The 16,377-nt window shown below is 40.2% G+C and overlaps 1 protein-coding gene across 1 annotated transcript in view; it reads right to left on the reverse strand.

Annotated features, from left to right (window-relative positions):
* col13a1 (collagen, type XIII, alpha 1) overlaps positions 1–16,377 on the reverse strand; it is a 123,552-nt gene that overhangs the window by 22,217 nt on the left and 84,958 nt on the right. Inside the window, exons 24-33 of the mRNA XM_072282588.1 lie at positions 15,639–15,725; positions 12,560–12,586; positions 11,248–11,325; positions 8,943–8,987; positions 8,556–8,600; positions 8,286–8,429; positions 7,173–7,271; positions 5,576–5,626; positions 3,684–3,710; positions 2,692–2,754 (exon numbers count right to left, since the gene is read on the reverse strand). Coding sequence (XP_072138689.1) covers positions 2,692–2,754; positions 3,684–3,710; positions 5,576–5,626; positions 7,173–7,271; positions 8,286–8,429; positions 8,556–8,600; positions 8,943–8,987; positions 11,248–11,325; positions 12,560–12,586; positions 15,639–15,725 — 666 coding nt within the window. The remainder of the gene's footprint in view (positions 1–2,691; positions 2,755–3,683; positions 3,711–5,575; positions 5,627–7,172; positions 7,272–8,285; positions 8,430–8,555; positions 8,601–8,942; positions 8,988–11,247; positions 11,326–12,559; positions 12,587–15,638; positions 15,726–16,377) is intronic.

The raw sequence follows: 16,377 nt of genomic DNA on the forward strand, positions 1-16,377 counted from the left end.
TTTGAAGGGTTCACTTTGGTCAGTATAACTCAGTGAGATCACAGGCCCAAGTTACACATCAACATTAAATGCTTCAGACCTACTAAGACAGAATAGATTTACTGTAAACCACAGCTTGCTTTGGTATATGAAAATGTAGGACTATTGATAATGTCAAACATATAACCAAAACAATGTGCTGCTCAAAAAAACTAATTTTGTTTTAAAGCACTTCAATTTTTTTTTGCCTCCTACATTTGTTGATTTACCAGAATTACAACACTGTGGCTGCAATACTTGTAGCCATTTGACAATCACATTACTTAAGCATTTCCTAATCCGAATGATAAACCAAAAGGTTAATTAAGCAGTTGCATGCACTGGCATATTTCTCATGCTTCATTTACAATGGTAACGGTCCACTGTACAGGCATGGATTCCAGCCATGTTAAATTCACAATGCAGTCCAACGGCAGTGCAGCAGGCACAAGCTATCTAGACAATGGACATACAGAACTCACCACTGGCCCAGGCTGTCCATCTAAGCCAGAAGCACCCTGGTGTATGAAGTGTTAAAAGTGGAAAGAACAGTGGGGAAGAAATGAATGTAGCAGTGAAAAGGGACACATGTTGGCATAACTCAATGAAAGGTGATGACATAATGTTGAAAGGGATGAAGACTTGACATGTCTATCAGCACACAAGAAATCTTTTAGAAACCCAAACTATACAATCAAATATTTCAAGGTTACAATTTTTAAAAAAATTAATCATGAAAATTTCAGTGGAACTGCCATCATAGTTACCAAGAGTTACCTGTTTTGTCAGAGCAGGAAACTCCTGAAACTGTCACTGGTACTAGCTGAAAAAGCCAAATGCCAAATCTTCACAATTAGCAAAGAGTGAGTATGACCAGCACGCCATGTGATTGAAAGTGAATTATGATACATGTACATTATATCAATAATGAATTATGCCAATGTTGGTGATACAGCCCTGTATTCTATCCATTATAAAATGGATAGCAAAATACCTGATGCAGGAGGAAAGAAGTTATTTTAATGTTGATCTCATCACACACACACTATGCAACTGTGACTTTTAATGCTTAGTACATTCACATGGTCATTTCTTCTATTTTAGCAATGACCTTAAAGCTTGTGCCTGTGCTTCCATCTGCCTAATCTTCAAATTCTTTTGATCATCTAGAAGTGACGATCATCCCTGTTGTTATTGACATTATAAACAGAATGGGCATGAGCTCTCTGGAAGGGTGTTAAGCTGATTCCACTGAGAAATATTGAATAGGCTTGGCAAGTTGGATGCTGTGAGAGATTGCTCCCCTTGGCTAGAGAATCTAGGGCTATTATCCTTGGAGAAGAGGCTGGCCACTTAGAGTGGAAATGCAGAGACTTGACTTTATTCAGCAGGGTGTTGTGCTCAATGCATTCAAAAGTCAGTTCAATAGCTTTGTGACAACATATGTGATTGGCAGATATGGGGAAATTTTACAGGAAAGATAAAGGAACTAAATGTAACCTCACTAAAGATCAGAGTAGGTTTGAGGGATGAATGATCTAATATTGATCATTTCTGAGTACTATCGTTATGGTGATTAAAGATTGTCATTAAATTTTGAAAGCTCCTTGATCTTTAAAAAATGAATCAGTGAAATCCAAAGTAAGTGTTATGTTCCAGGATTTCATGCCTTAGTTTTGATTTGTTCCTGAGACTTTCAATTCAACTTTGTCATCTCTGCTAAGAAGCCAAGCCACATAAATCATTTGGGGAATGCAGGAGGAACTGAATTTTTTTTGATCAAAGGAATTTCAGCTGTTGAGCCAAAGACTGAGGTCTCTGCAGTAGAGCATTTGGATGATGCAAGTTTACAAATTATGGCTTTGTTCTTAATGATCACAGGTCCCTTCTTTTCACCAAAGCTGGCCATTATGGTACATCTCTATTGATTCATGTTGTGGATACTGATTCAGAAAGATTCAGCCTCTGGTTATGTTTTAGGTCCACCTGTTCTGTTAAATACCCCCAGTATCAATCCCTGGAAATTAGACTGTTGATTCCTTTCCTCTGCCTTCCTATTTTGCACCATTTCCCCCGATCCTCGAGGTCCTTAACTTCATACCTACCATAATTCTTTTTTACCTCTTCAAAACTCCAGTTATTGTCTATCCTATGCAAACAGTACATGATGCCTGTTTTATTTTACTCTTCAGTTTTATGGAAAAAGTGAGTGAGAGGGTTGCACCACTAAAACAATCCAAGGTTTGACAAGCAATGGTGGATTTCGGCAGAATAAAAGCGACCAGGTCAGTTTCTCCCCAGAGGAGATTGAGTTCGGAGTGGAGTTGGAAACTGGGTAGACAGATGTTCACCTCTGGACTTGGTCACTTGACTGTACAGCAGAATACAAATCCCCAAACTGCTCTGCCTTTACAGGGGGTTCCAAACCTGGGGTCACGGACCCCTTGCTAAATGGCGTTGTATATGAAAGGCTGGGAACCCCTGGTCTATTGGTTTTAAATTCTTGAGTCTAACGTGCATTCACACACAAGTTATCATTAGATAATTTATATCAAATTAGCTGTCTACTGAGTTAATCTGATTTGAAGACTATGTTAATTACACTCTCATGCCTCGGTGTCTCAAAGTGGCAGATACAAGGCAGAAGTACAGATTGACAGCAGTAGTACTTACAGGCAGTCCCAGGGGACCTCGATCACCTCTATCACCTTTGGGACCTTCTGACCCAGGCTCGCCCTATGTCAATGAGAAAACTGCAGTGTATTGACTTTTACAATGTCATATGCATCATATGAAATGAATCTGATTTACAGACAAAACTAGTGAGTAACATTCTAATGTATACAAATTTTGGAATCACACTTTGAAATCCAAGTGTTCATACTGAAAAGGTATACCAGCTAATATGTACAAACTACACTTCTGACAGATTGCCACAAATTTCTGTTGGCAAATGAATAAAAACAGAAAATACCGAGTGCCCTTCAGGTTACGCAGAATTTGCAGAGAGGGAGAGTTCATCTTTCAGACCAAAGATCTTTCTTCAGGATTTGGTCTGCCTGACTTGCAGAGTTTTTTTTTTTAAAAACATTCTCAATATATAATGTAGATGGCAAAGTGATTTGTACAGTAAAACATTGACTCAATGTGTAAATTGGTAAATTAAAAGGAAAACAAATTAAGTAAGAACAAGGTTAAGATAGATATTGAAGCTTATCAGCTTGTGTTAGCATTCAGACAGCAAAATAATCCCTAATATTTGTGAACATTATACCATATTCTGCCAAAAATATGTTAGGCCATTATAATTATCACCTTTTTAATTAATATTTTACACATCATATCATATTAAAATACAACATATAAATGGGTAATGAAAGCTAACTGTTGAAATGGTGAGGACAATGAAAGCTTGTGGATTTCTGGTCAAAACATTTGCCATTCAGGAGCTGACAAATACTACTCTGGTGTGTTCCTCAAATTTTTTCCCCTTCAACCTTTATTGCAGCACGTATTACAGGTCAAAGATCAAATATGTTTTCTATTCTTATCAATCCACAGGTTTCATCTGAAGAACAAACAGGGGGAAGGTTCCACTGAAAGTAATCTCTTGCATCACACAAAGTATATTACTGTAACAGTAGTTCAACAATAATTAAAATTACCTTTGTCCCTGGAAGGCCATGAGGTCCCTGGACAGAACAGATCAGAAACATAATTTTAAACAATGAATATTTCATACAGAGTATAATGTCACACACTCACTTCTACTCAAAACTTAATACTTTTTGATAAAATTAATACCAAAATGTGCCATAAATGAATGGCAGAGCAGACCTGATGAGCTGAATGGCCTAATTCTTCTCCTTTGTCTTATAGTCTCAGCGTAAAATTTCAAACCACTCTTCAGAAAGGATGTGAAGGTCCTGGCAAGAGTGCAGGAGGTGTTTATCAGAATGGTTTCAAGGCTAACAGACTTTAGTTACACAGTTTGGTTGCTGGAGAAGGGACTGTTCTCCTTCAAGTAGGAGAAGCTGAGAGGAGATGTGATAAGGTGTCTAAGATAATGATAAGTTTAGATCAGATAGGCAGAGAAATACCACTGTCATTAGCTGATGACACTAGGATTCCAGGTCACAAATTTAAGAGTTTGAGTAAGAAGTACGAGGGTATTTGAGGAAGGACTCTTTCAGGCAGTAGATGGTAATGACTTGAAACCTGCTGCCTACTAGAGTGGTTGAAGTCGGGACATTAGTGATTTCAGAAAGAAATTTGATTGGGGCCTGAGGGGAATAAACCTGTAGGGCTATGGGACTGACTAAATTGATGTAGAGAGGTTCAGCGTGGACACATCTGGCTGATCAGCCTTGTTACGTGCTGGAATGACAGTGACTCGATGATGTATTAACATATTGCTGTTTTTAACACATGTTAAGACCATAACACCGTAAGACAGGAACAGAATCAGGTCATTCACCCCATCAAGTCTGCTGCAGCTTTCTATCATGGCTGCTCTATTGCTGCTCTCAAGCCCATTCTCCTGCTTCTCTTCATAACCTTTGGTGCCCTTACTAAACAAGAACCTATCAAACTCCGCTTTAAATATACCTGATAACTTGGCTGCTGTATGGGGCAATGAATTCCACACACTCACCATCATCTGGTTAAATGAATTTGTCCTCATCTCTGTTCCAAAGGGACATCCTTTATTCTGAGGCTGTGCCCTCTGGTTTAAACTCCCCCACTATAGGAATCATCCTCTCCACATCAACTCTATCTAGACCTTTCAATATTTGATAAGTTTCAATTAGATTCTCCCGTCATTGTTCTAAACTTCGAGTACAAGTCCAGAGCCATCAAATGCTCCTCATACATTAACACTTTAATTCCTGGAATCATTCTTATGAACCTCCTCTGTACCCTCTCCAATGCCAACACATCTTTTTTTGGATAAGGGGACCAAAACTGCTCACAATACTCCAAGTGCAGTCTAACCAATGCCTCATAATACCTCGGTATGACACCAATGCTCTTATGGTGTATTATAGTCCTAAAATGAATGTTAACATTGGATTTGCCTTCCTTCCTAATGGCTCAACCTGAAAGTTAACCCTTAGGGAATCCTGCACAAGGAATCCCAAGTCCCTTTGTACCTCTGACCAATGCCTTATAAAAGACTCAGATATGATATACTTAAAACAGCCTATCCATTCTAGGGAATGAAGCAAGCTAGGTGTGTTATCAACACGCATGATCTACATGTACATAATGTATCAGTGCTCCATAAAAAGTTGGTTCAAATATAATTCATTGCCTTGAAATGTTGAGGTTTTGAAAGCCTTCATTAATAGTGCAAGTTCTTTCTTTCAGCAAGCAGTTGATAAATGTAATCAAAAGGATGGAGACTAAATCCAAATTTACATCAATGATGCATTAACAATCACCCTCTGATGATGAGATACCCTTCAGTTTAAGGTTATACTGGGTTTTGGAGTATGAGATGTCACGTCAACTTCTTTCTGCCCTTTCATCTCAATTTAAATGAAAGGAGGCTTACCATTTGACCTGGAGGGCCCTGTGGCCCGGGTAGTCCTGGTGACCCATTAACCTGCAAAAAGAACAGCCATCTTTTAGTGTGGACCCCAGGCAAGATTTGCAAATGGTTCATGAAACACATGTGGTCACAGCTACAGATTGTGACTTAAAAACAAAAGGTTAGTAGGTATATTTCAACATTAAAGATGTTCAAAGTTTGATGACAGGATGCAAATCCTTCTAAATGACTACAGTTAACCCACTGAAGGCTATATTAGTCAGCAATGTTTAGAGTTGTGTCTTATTTAGACTTTGGCTATATTGTTTAAATACATCTGATGTTTCACAATTGCAAACATTGCATTATCTTTTTTATAATTTGCTTCAAGTTTCATCTAAAGCTGTCCTCTGATTCATTCTCATCTGGAATGTATCCCCTGAAGTCACAAAGGCCATTTTCAGAAATGGGTTAAAAGTGTGAAGCACAGGAATTTGAAGGGCCATTGGGAGAATGCAGGATTTGAGGAATAATTGGAATTTTTTTTTCAAAATGGCAGAATACTGTGATGGACGAATAACCTCTTTTTCAATGCCCTTTCATATTAACTCCAGACTTCTGTGCCAAGAAACGGGTGGAAGGAGGTATAAGCAAAATAGCTGTTGGAACTATCTTTATTTTTATGACAGTATATGCTTAAAGCAGCCGAGCCATTCTTGAGAATAAAACAAGCTAGACATTATGAATATGTGCACTATGTTTCAGTTTTCCATTAAAAAAAAGCTAGTTCAAATATAATTCATTGCCCAGGAATGTTGAAGTATTGAAAGACTTTATAACAGCACAAGTTCTTACTTCCAGTGTGCAGAAGTTGTTACAGTGCAATTATAGGATGCAGATTAAAGCCAAATTTATATCGTGTATTGGTGATTCATTAACAATTGTCTTCTGATGAAACGATGCCCTCAGGACCGCATTTCTATATCTGTCCAAGCAGTGAAGCATAATTTCAGCATACACATCACTCAGCTATGGCCTCACGTAGCACAGTGGGAACAAACAGCTAGCACTGGCCTTGCTCCTGCTGCAATTATTGGAGGTAGATCAGACTGGATGAGGATAAACTTGTCCTTGCTCTTTTGGTACTTGAAGATGATAATGGGGAGTCTCCGTCTCTGGCTGGACACCAAATGCACATTAAGTGAATGATATTCTCTGTATTGACATCAATAACCAGTTTCTCATAAGGTATCCTCAAAGAAAATATCAGTGCAATCACCACTTCCTGGACCATGGGATGTCAAAGTTTTCACAACTCGCCTTCTCCCTAATGCCTGCACTGACCTTCAGAGGAAGATGAACTCAGCTCTCCACGTTAACAGAACGTTCCTGGCTACAAATTGTGATATGTAACTTCTAATGAGGTGAAGGATCCGAACAGACAAGGTTTTAAATAAGGCATGTGGAAGGGGTACGGGTGTTAAACGGGCCAGATGTTAAAGAGCTTAGAGGTTAAATGTGACGGCTACTTAAACAGGATTGGACAGGGAGTTCATGGGCACTACTCCTACTCCTCAAGATCTCTTGGATCCCAATGTGTCAAGTAACTAAAGATACTCACGGTTGAACCTGGAAGTCCGACGGGACCTGGTAGCCCAGGGGGGCCTTGCAACCCTGGCTCACCCCTTTCTCCTTTTTCACCTGTCGGCCCATCCAAACCCTGAACACATAACACACAATAAAATTACCTCAAGGCATCGGGGCTACTTCAAGTGCTGCTCTTTAAGCTTTTGCATACTGGATTGTTTCAAAATGGGACATAAATAATCTAAAGCCATTTCAAAAATATCACTTGCCTCATGCTGACAACTGATACCACGTGATCAATTGAACAGCCGCTAATACAAGAAAGATATATTGTGCTTTTTAGATAAATCACTCATGCCAGCAATTAATTTTTTTCTCTCTGTATAGTATAATTTTATGTACAGATTACTGTATATATAACTTACATACTCCCATTCTATACGTCGTCTCTACCTATGTGCTGGTGATGCTGCTACAAACAAGTTCTATCATTGTACCTGTACCATCACCATACTCGTACACATGATGATAAACTCAGATTGTTAAATTGGTTTTTTATTGTTAGATGTACCAAGGTACATTGGAAATCTTTGTTTTTCATGCCTTCAATACAGACCATTTCATCACATCAGTACATCGATGTAGTACAACGGAAAAGCAGTAACAAAACGCAGAATATAACATTGCAGAGAGTGTGCAGTGCAGGCACACAATAAGGTTCAAGGTCGTAACAAGGTGGATTGTGATGTCAAGAGTCAATCTTATACAAGAGGTTCATTCTAGAGTCTACTAACAATAGGATGAAACCGCATGCTTTCAGGCTTTTGTAGTTTGCAGGGGCATGGCGGGGAAGGGGAGAGAATATCTGGGGTGGGTGGGGTCTCTCATTGTGTTGGTTGCTTTACCAAGGCAGTGAAAAGGGGAGACAGGGTTTATGGAAAGGAGGCTGGTTTGTGCTGAACTGTTTCCACAAATTGACTTTAAAATCAATCAGCAAATTAATGTCCTTGCATGATTATAAAATAAAGATCTTCGGCATATAGCTATGAAAATATTGAATAGGATGGAAATTAAACACACTAGTGTTTTTTTTATTACAAATCCAAGAAGGTGTAACTAAAATAAGATTTTGAAGACTTGAACTTACAGGTGATCCAATCTGGCCAATATCTCCTTTGTCTCCTTTAGGCCCGGGGAATCCCATAATTCCTGCCTCCCCCTTCGGCCCTTCAGGTCCTGGTGGGCCCGGTAGACCAATTAGTCCAGTATCACCTGTTTTACCACGAGGGCCCTGAAAGAAGTAAACCACATTATCAAGAGAAACTCTCATGGCCATAACAATAGACGCACGTAAATGAGATCATGTGAATCTTAAACGGGCACCACAAGTACAGTTGCTCTTCAAAAGAAACATTACCTTTTCTCCATCAAGTCCAGGTACACCTGGCAAGCCTACTTCACCCTATCAAAACAGAATAATTTATCAGTAAATTCATTTTAGCTGTGCAATGCCAACAATATAATACCTTTTCATGACATTTAAGGCATTGTAGTGTAAATCCTCATCACACACAACAAATTCAATGCAATGCCAGAAAAGAAAGGTGTGTATCTGCTATTATGAAAACTTTTCTTCACACCAAAAAGGTAAGGAGGTTTTTTTTAATTTATGCAGATGTGATGTATCTTGGGAGAAAATACATTGGGAACCGGATTTGTACTGTTGATGGTAAGTGGCTAAGTTGCAAAAGAAGTTGAAATCATTACTGTTGGCTTTGAGTCATTGAACAAGGTGAAAACTTACCTTCTGGCCCGGTGGACCTGGCCTTCCTGGAGCTCCTGGAGGGCCCTAAACACAAATGATACGTGTTATAATCAGTTCCTCAAAACAATGGAACATAACTGGAGACTCAAGACACTGCAGATGTTGGACACATAAATAGTAAAGTTCATAAAAGTTGACTTTGGACTGCAAAATCATGCAGCATTGCATCCAAGAGTACATGCATTTTTTTTTGCCTTTGGCAACAATGTCTGATATTATTATCGTTTCCTTTAGTTACTCAAACTCAAAAAGATATGCTATTATTTCTGATTCTATGAAATAAAAATGACATTGACAGGAAGATTTGCATCACTGTCCCAGCTTTTATGAGGCTGTAATATGTTTAACAATGATGTGTCACTGGTACAATGTTTAGAATGTCACAACAAGTCTGAGCACAAGTTCCCATAAACAGGAATGTGATTAACAACCAGACACCATGATGTTGATTGGGATGAGTATTGGCTGGGACACCTTGGAGAATTCCCTTTCTTTTCTTCACAGCAAAGCCGTCTTCTACATTCCCCTGCAAGAGCACGGGGCCTAATTCTCACTGTGGGAGAATTCAATGAGAATTTAATGCTCATGTCTCTAGATTGGGCCTTGAACCTATAATTACCATGGCTGAGGATACTACTTTCAGCAAAGGCTCTGTTAATAAGAAACACAAGTCTAGATACTGGATTAAAGATGAAAGGATTTGTCCCTGTAAATCATCCAAAAGATGCAATTCCACACTCATTTCCTATTCCCATCTGGAACTGACACTGGTCATTTCCTATGGCAATCCAGCCTAGCACAGATCTTTGTCCCATTTGTATTTTGCACATGAAGTAACATCATTAATGTACTTGGTTTCACTTCTCACTTACCAACAGAAATAGGAAATGTGACTTGCAGCTTCTTTAATAATCTGCAAGTTATCAATGAATGTATTGAAACTATTGCAACATACATATGTAAAGTGTTTGGCAGGGTATTACATATTTTTAAAAATATCCCAATTGCAGGATAAATTGCATGAGATATATAAGTTAGTCGAGTGGTGTCACAGCAACAACCTTGCACTCAACGTCAGTAAGACCAAGGAAATGATTGCTGACTTCAGAAAGCGCAAGACAAGAAAACACACTCAAGTTCTCATAGAGGGATTAGAAGTGTAAAGAGTGAACAATTTCAAGTTCCTGGGGTGTCAATATCTCTGAGGATCTAACCTGGACTCAATATATTTCATTAGCAGTCTGAGAAGATTTGATATGTCATCAAAAAGACTTGAAAATTTCTCCAGATGTACTGTGGAGAGCATTCTAACTGTCTGTTATGGGGAGGGGGGTGCTACTGCACAGGATCAAAGGAAGCTGCAGAGAGTTGTAAACTTAGTCAGCTCCACCATGAGCACTAGCCTCCATAATATCCAGGACATCTTCAAGCAGTGCTGCCTCAAAAAGGAGATGTCCATCATTAAGGATCCCCATTACCCAGGTCATGTCTTGTTCTAATTGCTACCATCAGGAAGGAGGTATAGAGGTGTGTGAAGGCACACATTGAACGATTCAGGAAGAAGATTTTCCTATCTGCCATCTGATTTCTGATTGTCCATTGAACCCATTAATACTACCTCACTAGTTTTTTTTATTTCTATTTTTGTATATATACGCATACACACACACTTACTGTAATTCAGTTTTTTTCCCTCTATTATTGTGCATTGTATTGTACTGGTGCCGCAAAGTCAACAAATTTCACGACATATGCCGATGATACTAAACCTGAATCTGATTCACATTAAACAGAGACTGCAGCTGCAAAGCTCTGGAGATGGTTACCATCTTCATTGAGGAATAGGAATGGGATTCCTGTTTTTTCTCTAGAATGTCCAATCTTTCAAGAGGAACAGAAGAGAGCCTCACTGCCGTCAACCCGGGCAGCTTGTATTCTTGTCCTATTTACACAGAAGTGAATTAAGTATTCTGTACACTCCTCTGGAAGCAGTGGTGAAACCAGGCATGATGGTTATGTTCCAAGTGGAATTGGTTAAATGCATGCAAAGGGAAATAATTGCAGGGTTGACGAGCACGGGACAGGAACTAATTAGAGAGCTCTTTCAGTCACAGACACAATGGATTCAATGATCTCTGTTTATGGTGTGGGATTCCATCATTTATAATTTAATTCATAAGATCCTGTTCACACAACACCTGGACTGTTTCCAAAATAAATAATAGTATTGGACCAAAAAAAAACTTAATATTCTGAGCAACGTAGCTCTTAGAAAAACACGTACCTGGAGTGCTTCATTGATGTTACCATTATAGTCAATTATCTCGGTTTTTCCTGCTTCACCTTTAGGACCTGGAGGGCCCTACAGAGCAGACATAGGAAATTAAACAACACATTGTTAGAGCCAGCCAGCGTCTGTATAATTGAAGCACATTTGATTTATTCTCTGGGTAAACTGGAGGATTAGTGAATGATCTTCCATTAGCAATTGTAACTGCAGAGTCTATAACCTGCACGGTTTTATAATGTATTACTTATGATATACAAGCCACAGTGGTGTTAAATGGAAATAAACAAGTGGGCTTTGAATGTAAACTCAATGGGGAAAAAATACACAGCCGTCAGGCTGCTTGCTCCTTGGTTGCCCCAAACATGAAGGCACACTGTGATATCAGACAAATATTTGCTCGCACATAAGAGGGAAGGGTGGGGCAGTAGTGGTGGTGCCAGCTCAGATAGGGATATAGAAAGGCAAGAAGGAAGGAGGTGGTTGGAGAATAGATGAAGGAGGGAAAGTAGAGATGTGTAGAAGGGAGAGGAGGTGTGTATGTGTGGGTTGTGGGAGGTTTATATGCATGTGCATTGTGTGTCTATGGGTATGTACATAGCAGTGTGTGCATGTGTCTTGGACATGTATGGACATCTGTGTGTGTATAAAAGTTAGTGTCTGTCAGTATAAACATAGCAGTGTGTGTGTGTGTGTGTGTGTGTGTGTGTGTATATATAAACAAGTGAGTGTCTGTATGCGTGTACATAGCTCTGTGTGTATGCATGTGTGTCCATAGCAGAAAGTGTGTGTGTGTTTATAGGCTGCTTGTGCATACATATGTATGTTTTGTGTGTGTGTGTGTGTGTGTGTGTGTGTGTGTGTGTGTGTGTGTGTGTGTGTGTTTAGTGCTGATACACTGACCATCACAGTGAGGGGCAGGCTTAGCTTGCCACCTAGTCTTCCCTTCTCAATTAGCTCAGAGCACCTAAGATGTCATCCTCTCACATCAATTACAGAGATGCTGTGTGACCTTGGCTTGGCTTATCAACACCTCTGCTGCTTCCTCCAGAGCTCATCCCTGGGTTTTACTGTGGCCTCTCCCCTCGCGCCAGTTGTTTGCTCAATCAGCCCTCCACTATAAAACTTCAACTCAAACTGAACAGCTTTGATATCAACAAGGGTCATGGACACAGATTTGTTTCAAAAGATATAATTTCCAGTTTAACAAATGTAGAAAAACAGCTCTTTTGCCTTTTCTCTGTGGAATTGATTACTAAAAGAAAGTTGCATCACAGTTAATGTCACCAATGACCAATGTCCAACTCACCTGCATGCCTCGTTCCCCTGCTTCACCCTGTAAGAAATTCCAGAACACATTAACACTAATATTGCCAGAACTTACTTGAGGATAACACAATAAATATTCTCTTTTACAATCTCTTAATACTGCTTTTGAAAATATAGAGTGTCAAGTGAAGGAATCCTTAAAGCATTGAAACCTGCCCTGACTGAGGAGATGGCATGCTGTCATCAGATATGGGACAGTTGAGGAAGATCGTCAGGGAAGGTTTTCCTGAGAGGCTGGAATATTCGGTACTGTTCTTCCACTTGGAAAGTTGCATCCTCCCTTATGCCAGACTACCCCTCCTGATCCCCTAACAGACACAAACTGGTAACAGGACCATTTCCCAAAACATCTCATCAGGTTTCCCATTTTGAGGATCCTCAGCAGAGCCTGCTCCAGTGAGAATCCTGAAAACCTATCCCCAAGCATCCTCCCTTTGTAGTCCATGAGACATTCCCGCCCTCCACACCCCCAGAAACCCTCCTTTCCCAAAAGTCCAGCCGGTACAGTGGAAGTCAGTTAATGACCCGTTCCTCAACTACCAGCTAAAACTCTTCACACCTGTCACAAAAGCAATGAACCAATGACATTTAAATGCACTACCAAGTCAAATTTATGAATGGATGGAAATATGTGAGAAAGGCCATCTCCCCAAAGGTTCCATACATCGGAAATGGACAATTCCTCTCTGCAGATAACAGGCAACACTCTCAGGTCTTCAGTTCAAGTAGTGAATCCACAGCTGAGCCCATCTAGCGCCAGTACTACAGCACTATCAGACATACCATCTTTTGGATAAGATGTTAAACTATATGACTGTGAATTACTCCCTGCACCAACTTGAGGAACTACAGTCAACATAAGAACATAAGAAATAGGAGCAGGAGTAGGCCATCTGGCCCATCAAAGCTGCTCCGTCATTCAATAAGATCATGGCTGATCTGTCCGTAAACTCAGCTCCATCTACCTGCCTTTTCCCCATAACCCTTAATATGTAAAAACCCATCTAACTGTATCTTAAATATAATTAGTGAGGAAGCCTCAACTGCTTTCCTGGGCAGAGAATTCCACAGAGTCACCACTCTCTGGGAAAAACAGTTTCTCCTCATCTCTGTCCTAAATCTTCTCTCCTGAATCTTGAGGCAATGTCCCCTAGTTCTAGTCTCATCTACCAATGGAAACAACTTCCTACTTCTATCTTACCTTTTCAAAATTTTGTATGTTTCTATAAGATCCTCTCTCATTCTTCTGAACTCCAGAGAGTATAGTCCCAGGCGACTCAATCTCTCCTCATAGGTTAACCCTTTCATTCCTGGAATCAACCTGGTGAACCTCCTCTGCACTGCCTCCAAAGCCAGTATATCCTTCCTCAAGTATGGAGACCAGAAATTCACACAGTACTCCAGGTGCGGCCTCTCCAGTACCCTGTATAGTTGCAGCATGACCTCCCTGCTCTTGAATTCAATCCCTCTAGCAATAAAGGCCAACATTCCGTTTGCCTTCTTAATAACCTGTTGTACCTGCAAGCCAACTTTTTGCGAGTCATGAACAAGCACTCCTAAGTCCCCCTGCACAATAGCATGCTGCAATCTTACACCATTTAAATAATAATCTGCTTCTCCATTATTCCTTCCAAAGTGGATGATCTCACATTGGATGATGGATTTTCAGCCATTTCCTGATCACCCACTATCAACGTTGTATTCCATCTGCCAGACCTTGGCCCACTCACTTAACCTATCTATATCCCTCTGCAGACTCTCCGCATCCTCTGTACAATTTGTTTTTCCACTCAGTTTACTGTCATCAGCAAATTTTGTTACGCTACACTCAGTCCCCTCATCCAAATCATCAATGTAAATGGTAAACAGTTGCAGGCCCAGCACCGACCCCTGCAGCACCCCACTCACCACTGACTGCCAACCGGAGAAACACCCATTTATACCAACTTTCTGCCTTCTATTGGTTAACCAATCCACTATCCAGCTTATCGAACGCCTTCTGGAATTCCAAGTATATGACATCCACCTGTTCCCCTCTATCCATTGCACTCATTATGTCCTCAAAGAACTCCAATAAGTTTGTCAAACAGGACACGCCCTTTCTGAATCCATGCTGCGACCGTCTAATGGAACTACTCCTTTCTAAATGTTTCGCTATTTCGTCCTTAATGACAGCTTCAAGCATTTTCCCAACTACAGATGTTAAGCCAACTAGCCTATAGTTGCTTGTCTTTTGCCTACATCCTTTTTTAAAAAGTGGCGTGACATTTGTTGTCTTCCAATCCGCCTGGACCTGCCCAAAGTCTAGAGAGTTTTGATAAATGATTACCAATGCGTCTACTATAACCTTCGCCAATTCCTTCAGCACCCTGAGATGCATCCCATTAGGACCAGGGGACCTTCAGGCCCTCTAGTTTGCTCATCACTATCTCTTCAGTGACAGTGATTGTATTGAGGTCCTCACCTCCTATTTCGTCCATAATATCCTTTCTTTGGCATATTAGACGCGTCCTCCATCGTGAAGACCAATACAAAATAGTGGTTCAGTGTTTCAGCCATTTCCTGATCACCCACTATCAATTTCCCCTTCTCGTGGGATTTTCTACAGTGTCCTGGCCAACATTTATCCATTAACCAACACACTGAAGCAAACAGATGATTGCCATCAGTCCTGATGAAAAGTTTTGGCTTGAAACATCGACTGTACTCTTTTCCACATGTGTTGCCTGACCTACTGAGTTCCTCCAGCATTGTGTGCATGTTGCTTGGATTTCCAGCATCTGCAAAATTTCTCTTGTTTGAGATTGCTATCATCCACTTTTTTTGTGGACCTCACACCATATTGGATGCTCTATTTCCTAAGTTACAGGAATGACCACAAAAAAACTCCATCAATTTCAATAAGTTTTCAGATATCCTGAGATCAGGAAAGGTGCTGTACTTTCTTTCTAAAGTTGGCTCAAGCAACACAAGTCCCAGCTTGTCATATTCACAGTTTTAAGGGTTGATTATAACAATTCAAAAATGTCATAGGGAACAATAAATAAAGGGCCACCCACCTTCTGTCCTGGAGGGCCAACAGGTCCAGGCAACCCTGGGTCACCTTTAATTCCATCTGCTGCTGAGCCTGGTTCGCCTACTTCACCCTTTTAAAAGAGCAAAATGTTCCATTAAACATAGTTGTAGATCAACTACATAGTTGTAGTTGTAGATGTGGATAAAGATTATTTATCCACATCTGATAATTAAAGTCAAAGCAAATTGACAAAGTACATACTGCATATTTGACCATATATGACCTTGAGATTCATTTTCGTGCAGAAATTTATTGGAAAATAAATACAATAGAACTTATGAAAACTAAACATAAACAGAGAGTAACAAGCAACCAAAGTGCAAAAGAAGACAAATTGTGCAAATAACAACTAATACTGAGAAAATGAATTATAGAATAGAAAGTGAGACTGTAGGCGCTAGAATCAGTTCAGAGTTGTAGTGAATGAAGTTACCCATGCCAATTCAGGAGCCTGATGATTGAAAGGTAGTAACTGTTCCTGAACCTGATGATGCGGGATCTGTACCTCCTGCTTAACGGTAGTAGAAAAAGAGAGCATGACCTGGATGGTGGGGGTACTTTATGGTGTATACTGCTTTCTTGTATCGGTGCTCCTTGAAAGGAGGAGGAGGAGAAGATGGCGGCGCGACGCAGTTTGCGGCGGCCTCTCGGGTGAATGATATCTGTTATCTGTCAAGCAGGGTGCCGTGCACAATCCTGATTTGATGGAGACAGACGTGAGA

Source organism: Mobula birostris, chromosome 18 (assembly GCF_030028105.1).
Source record: "Mobula birostris isolate sMobBir1 chromosome 18, sMobBir1.hap1, whole genome shotgun sequence".
NCBI classification, from domain to species: domain Eukaryota; kingdom Metazoa; phylum Chordata; class Chondrichthyes; order Myliobatiformes; family Myliobatidae; genus Mobula; species Mobula birostris.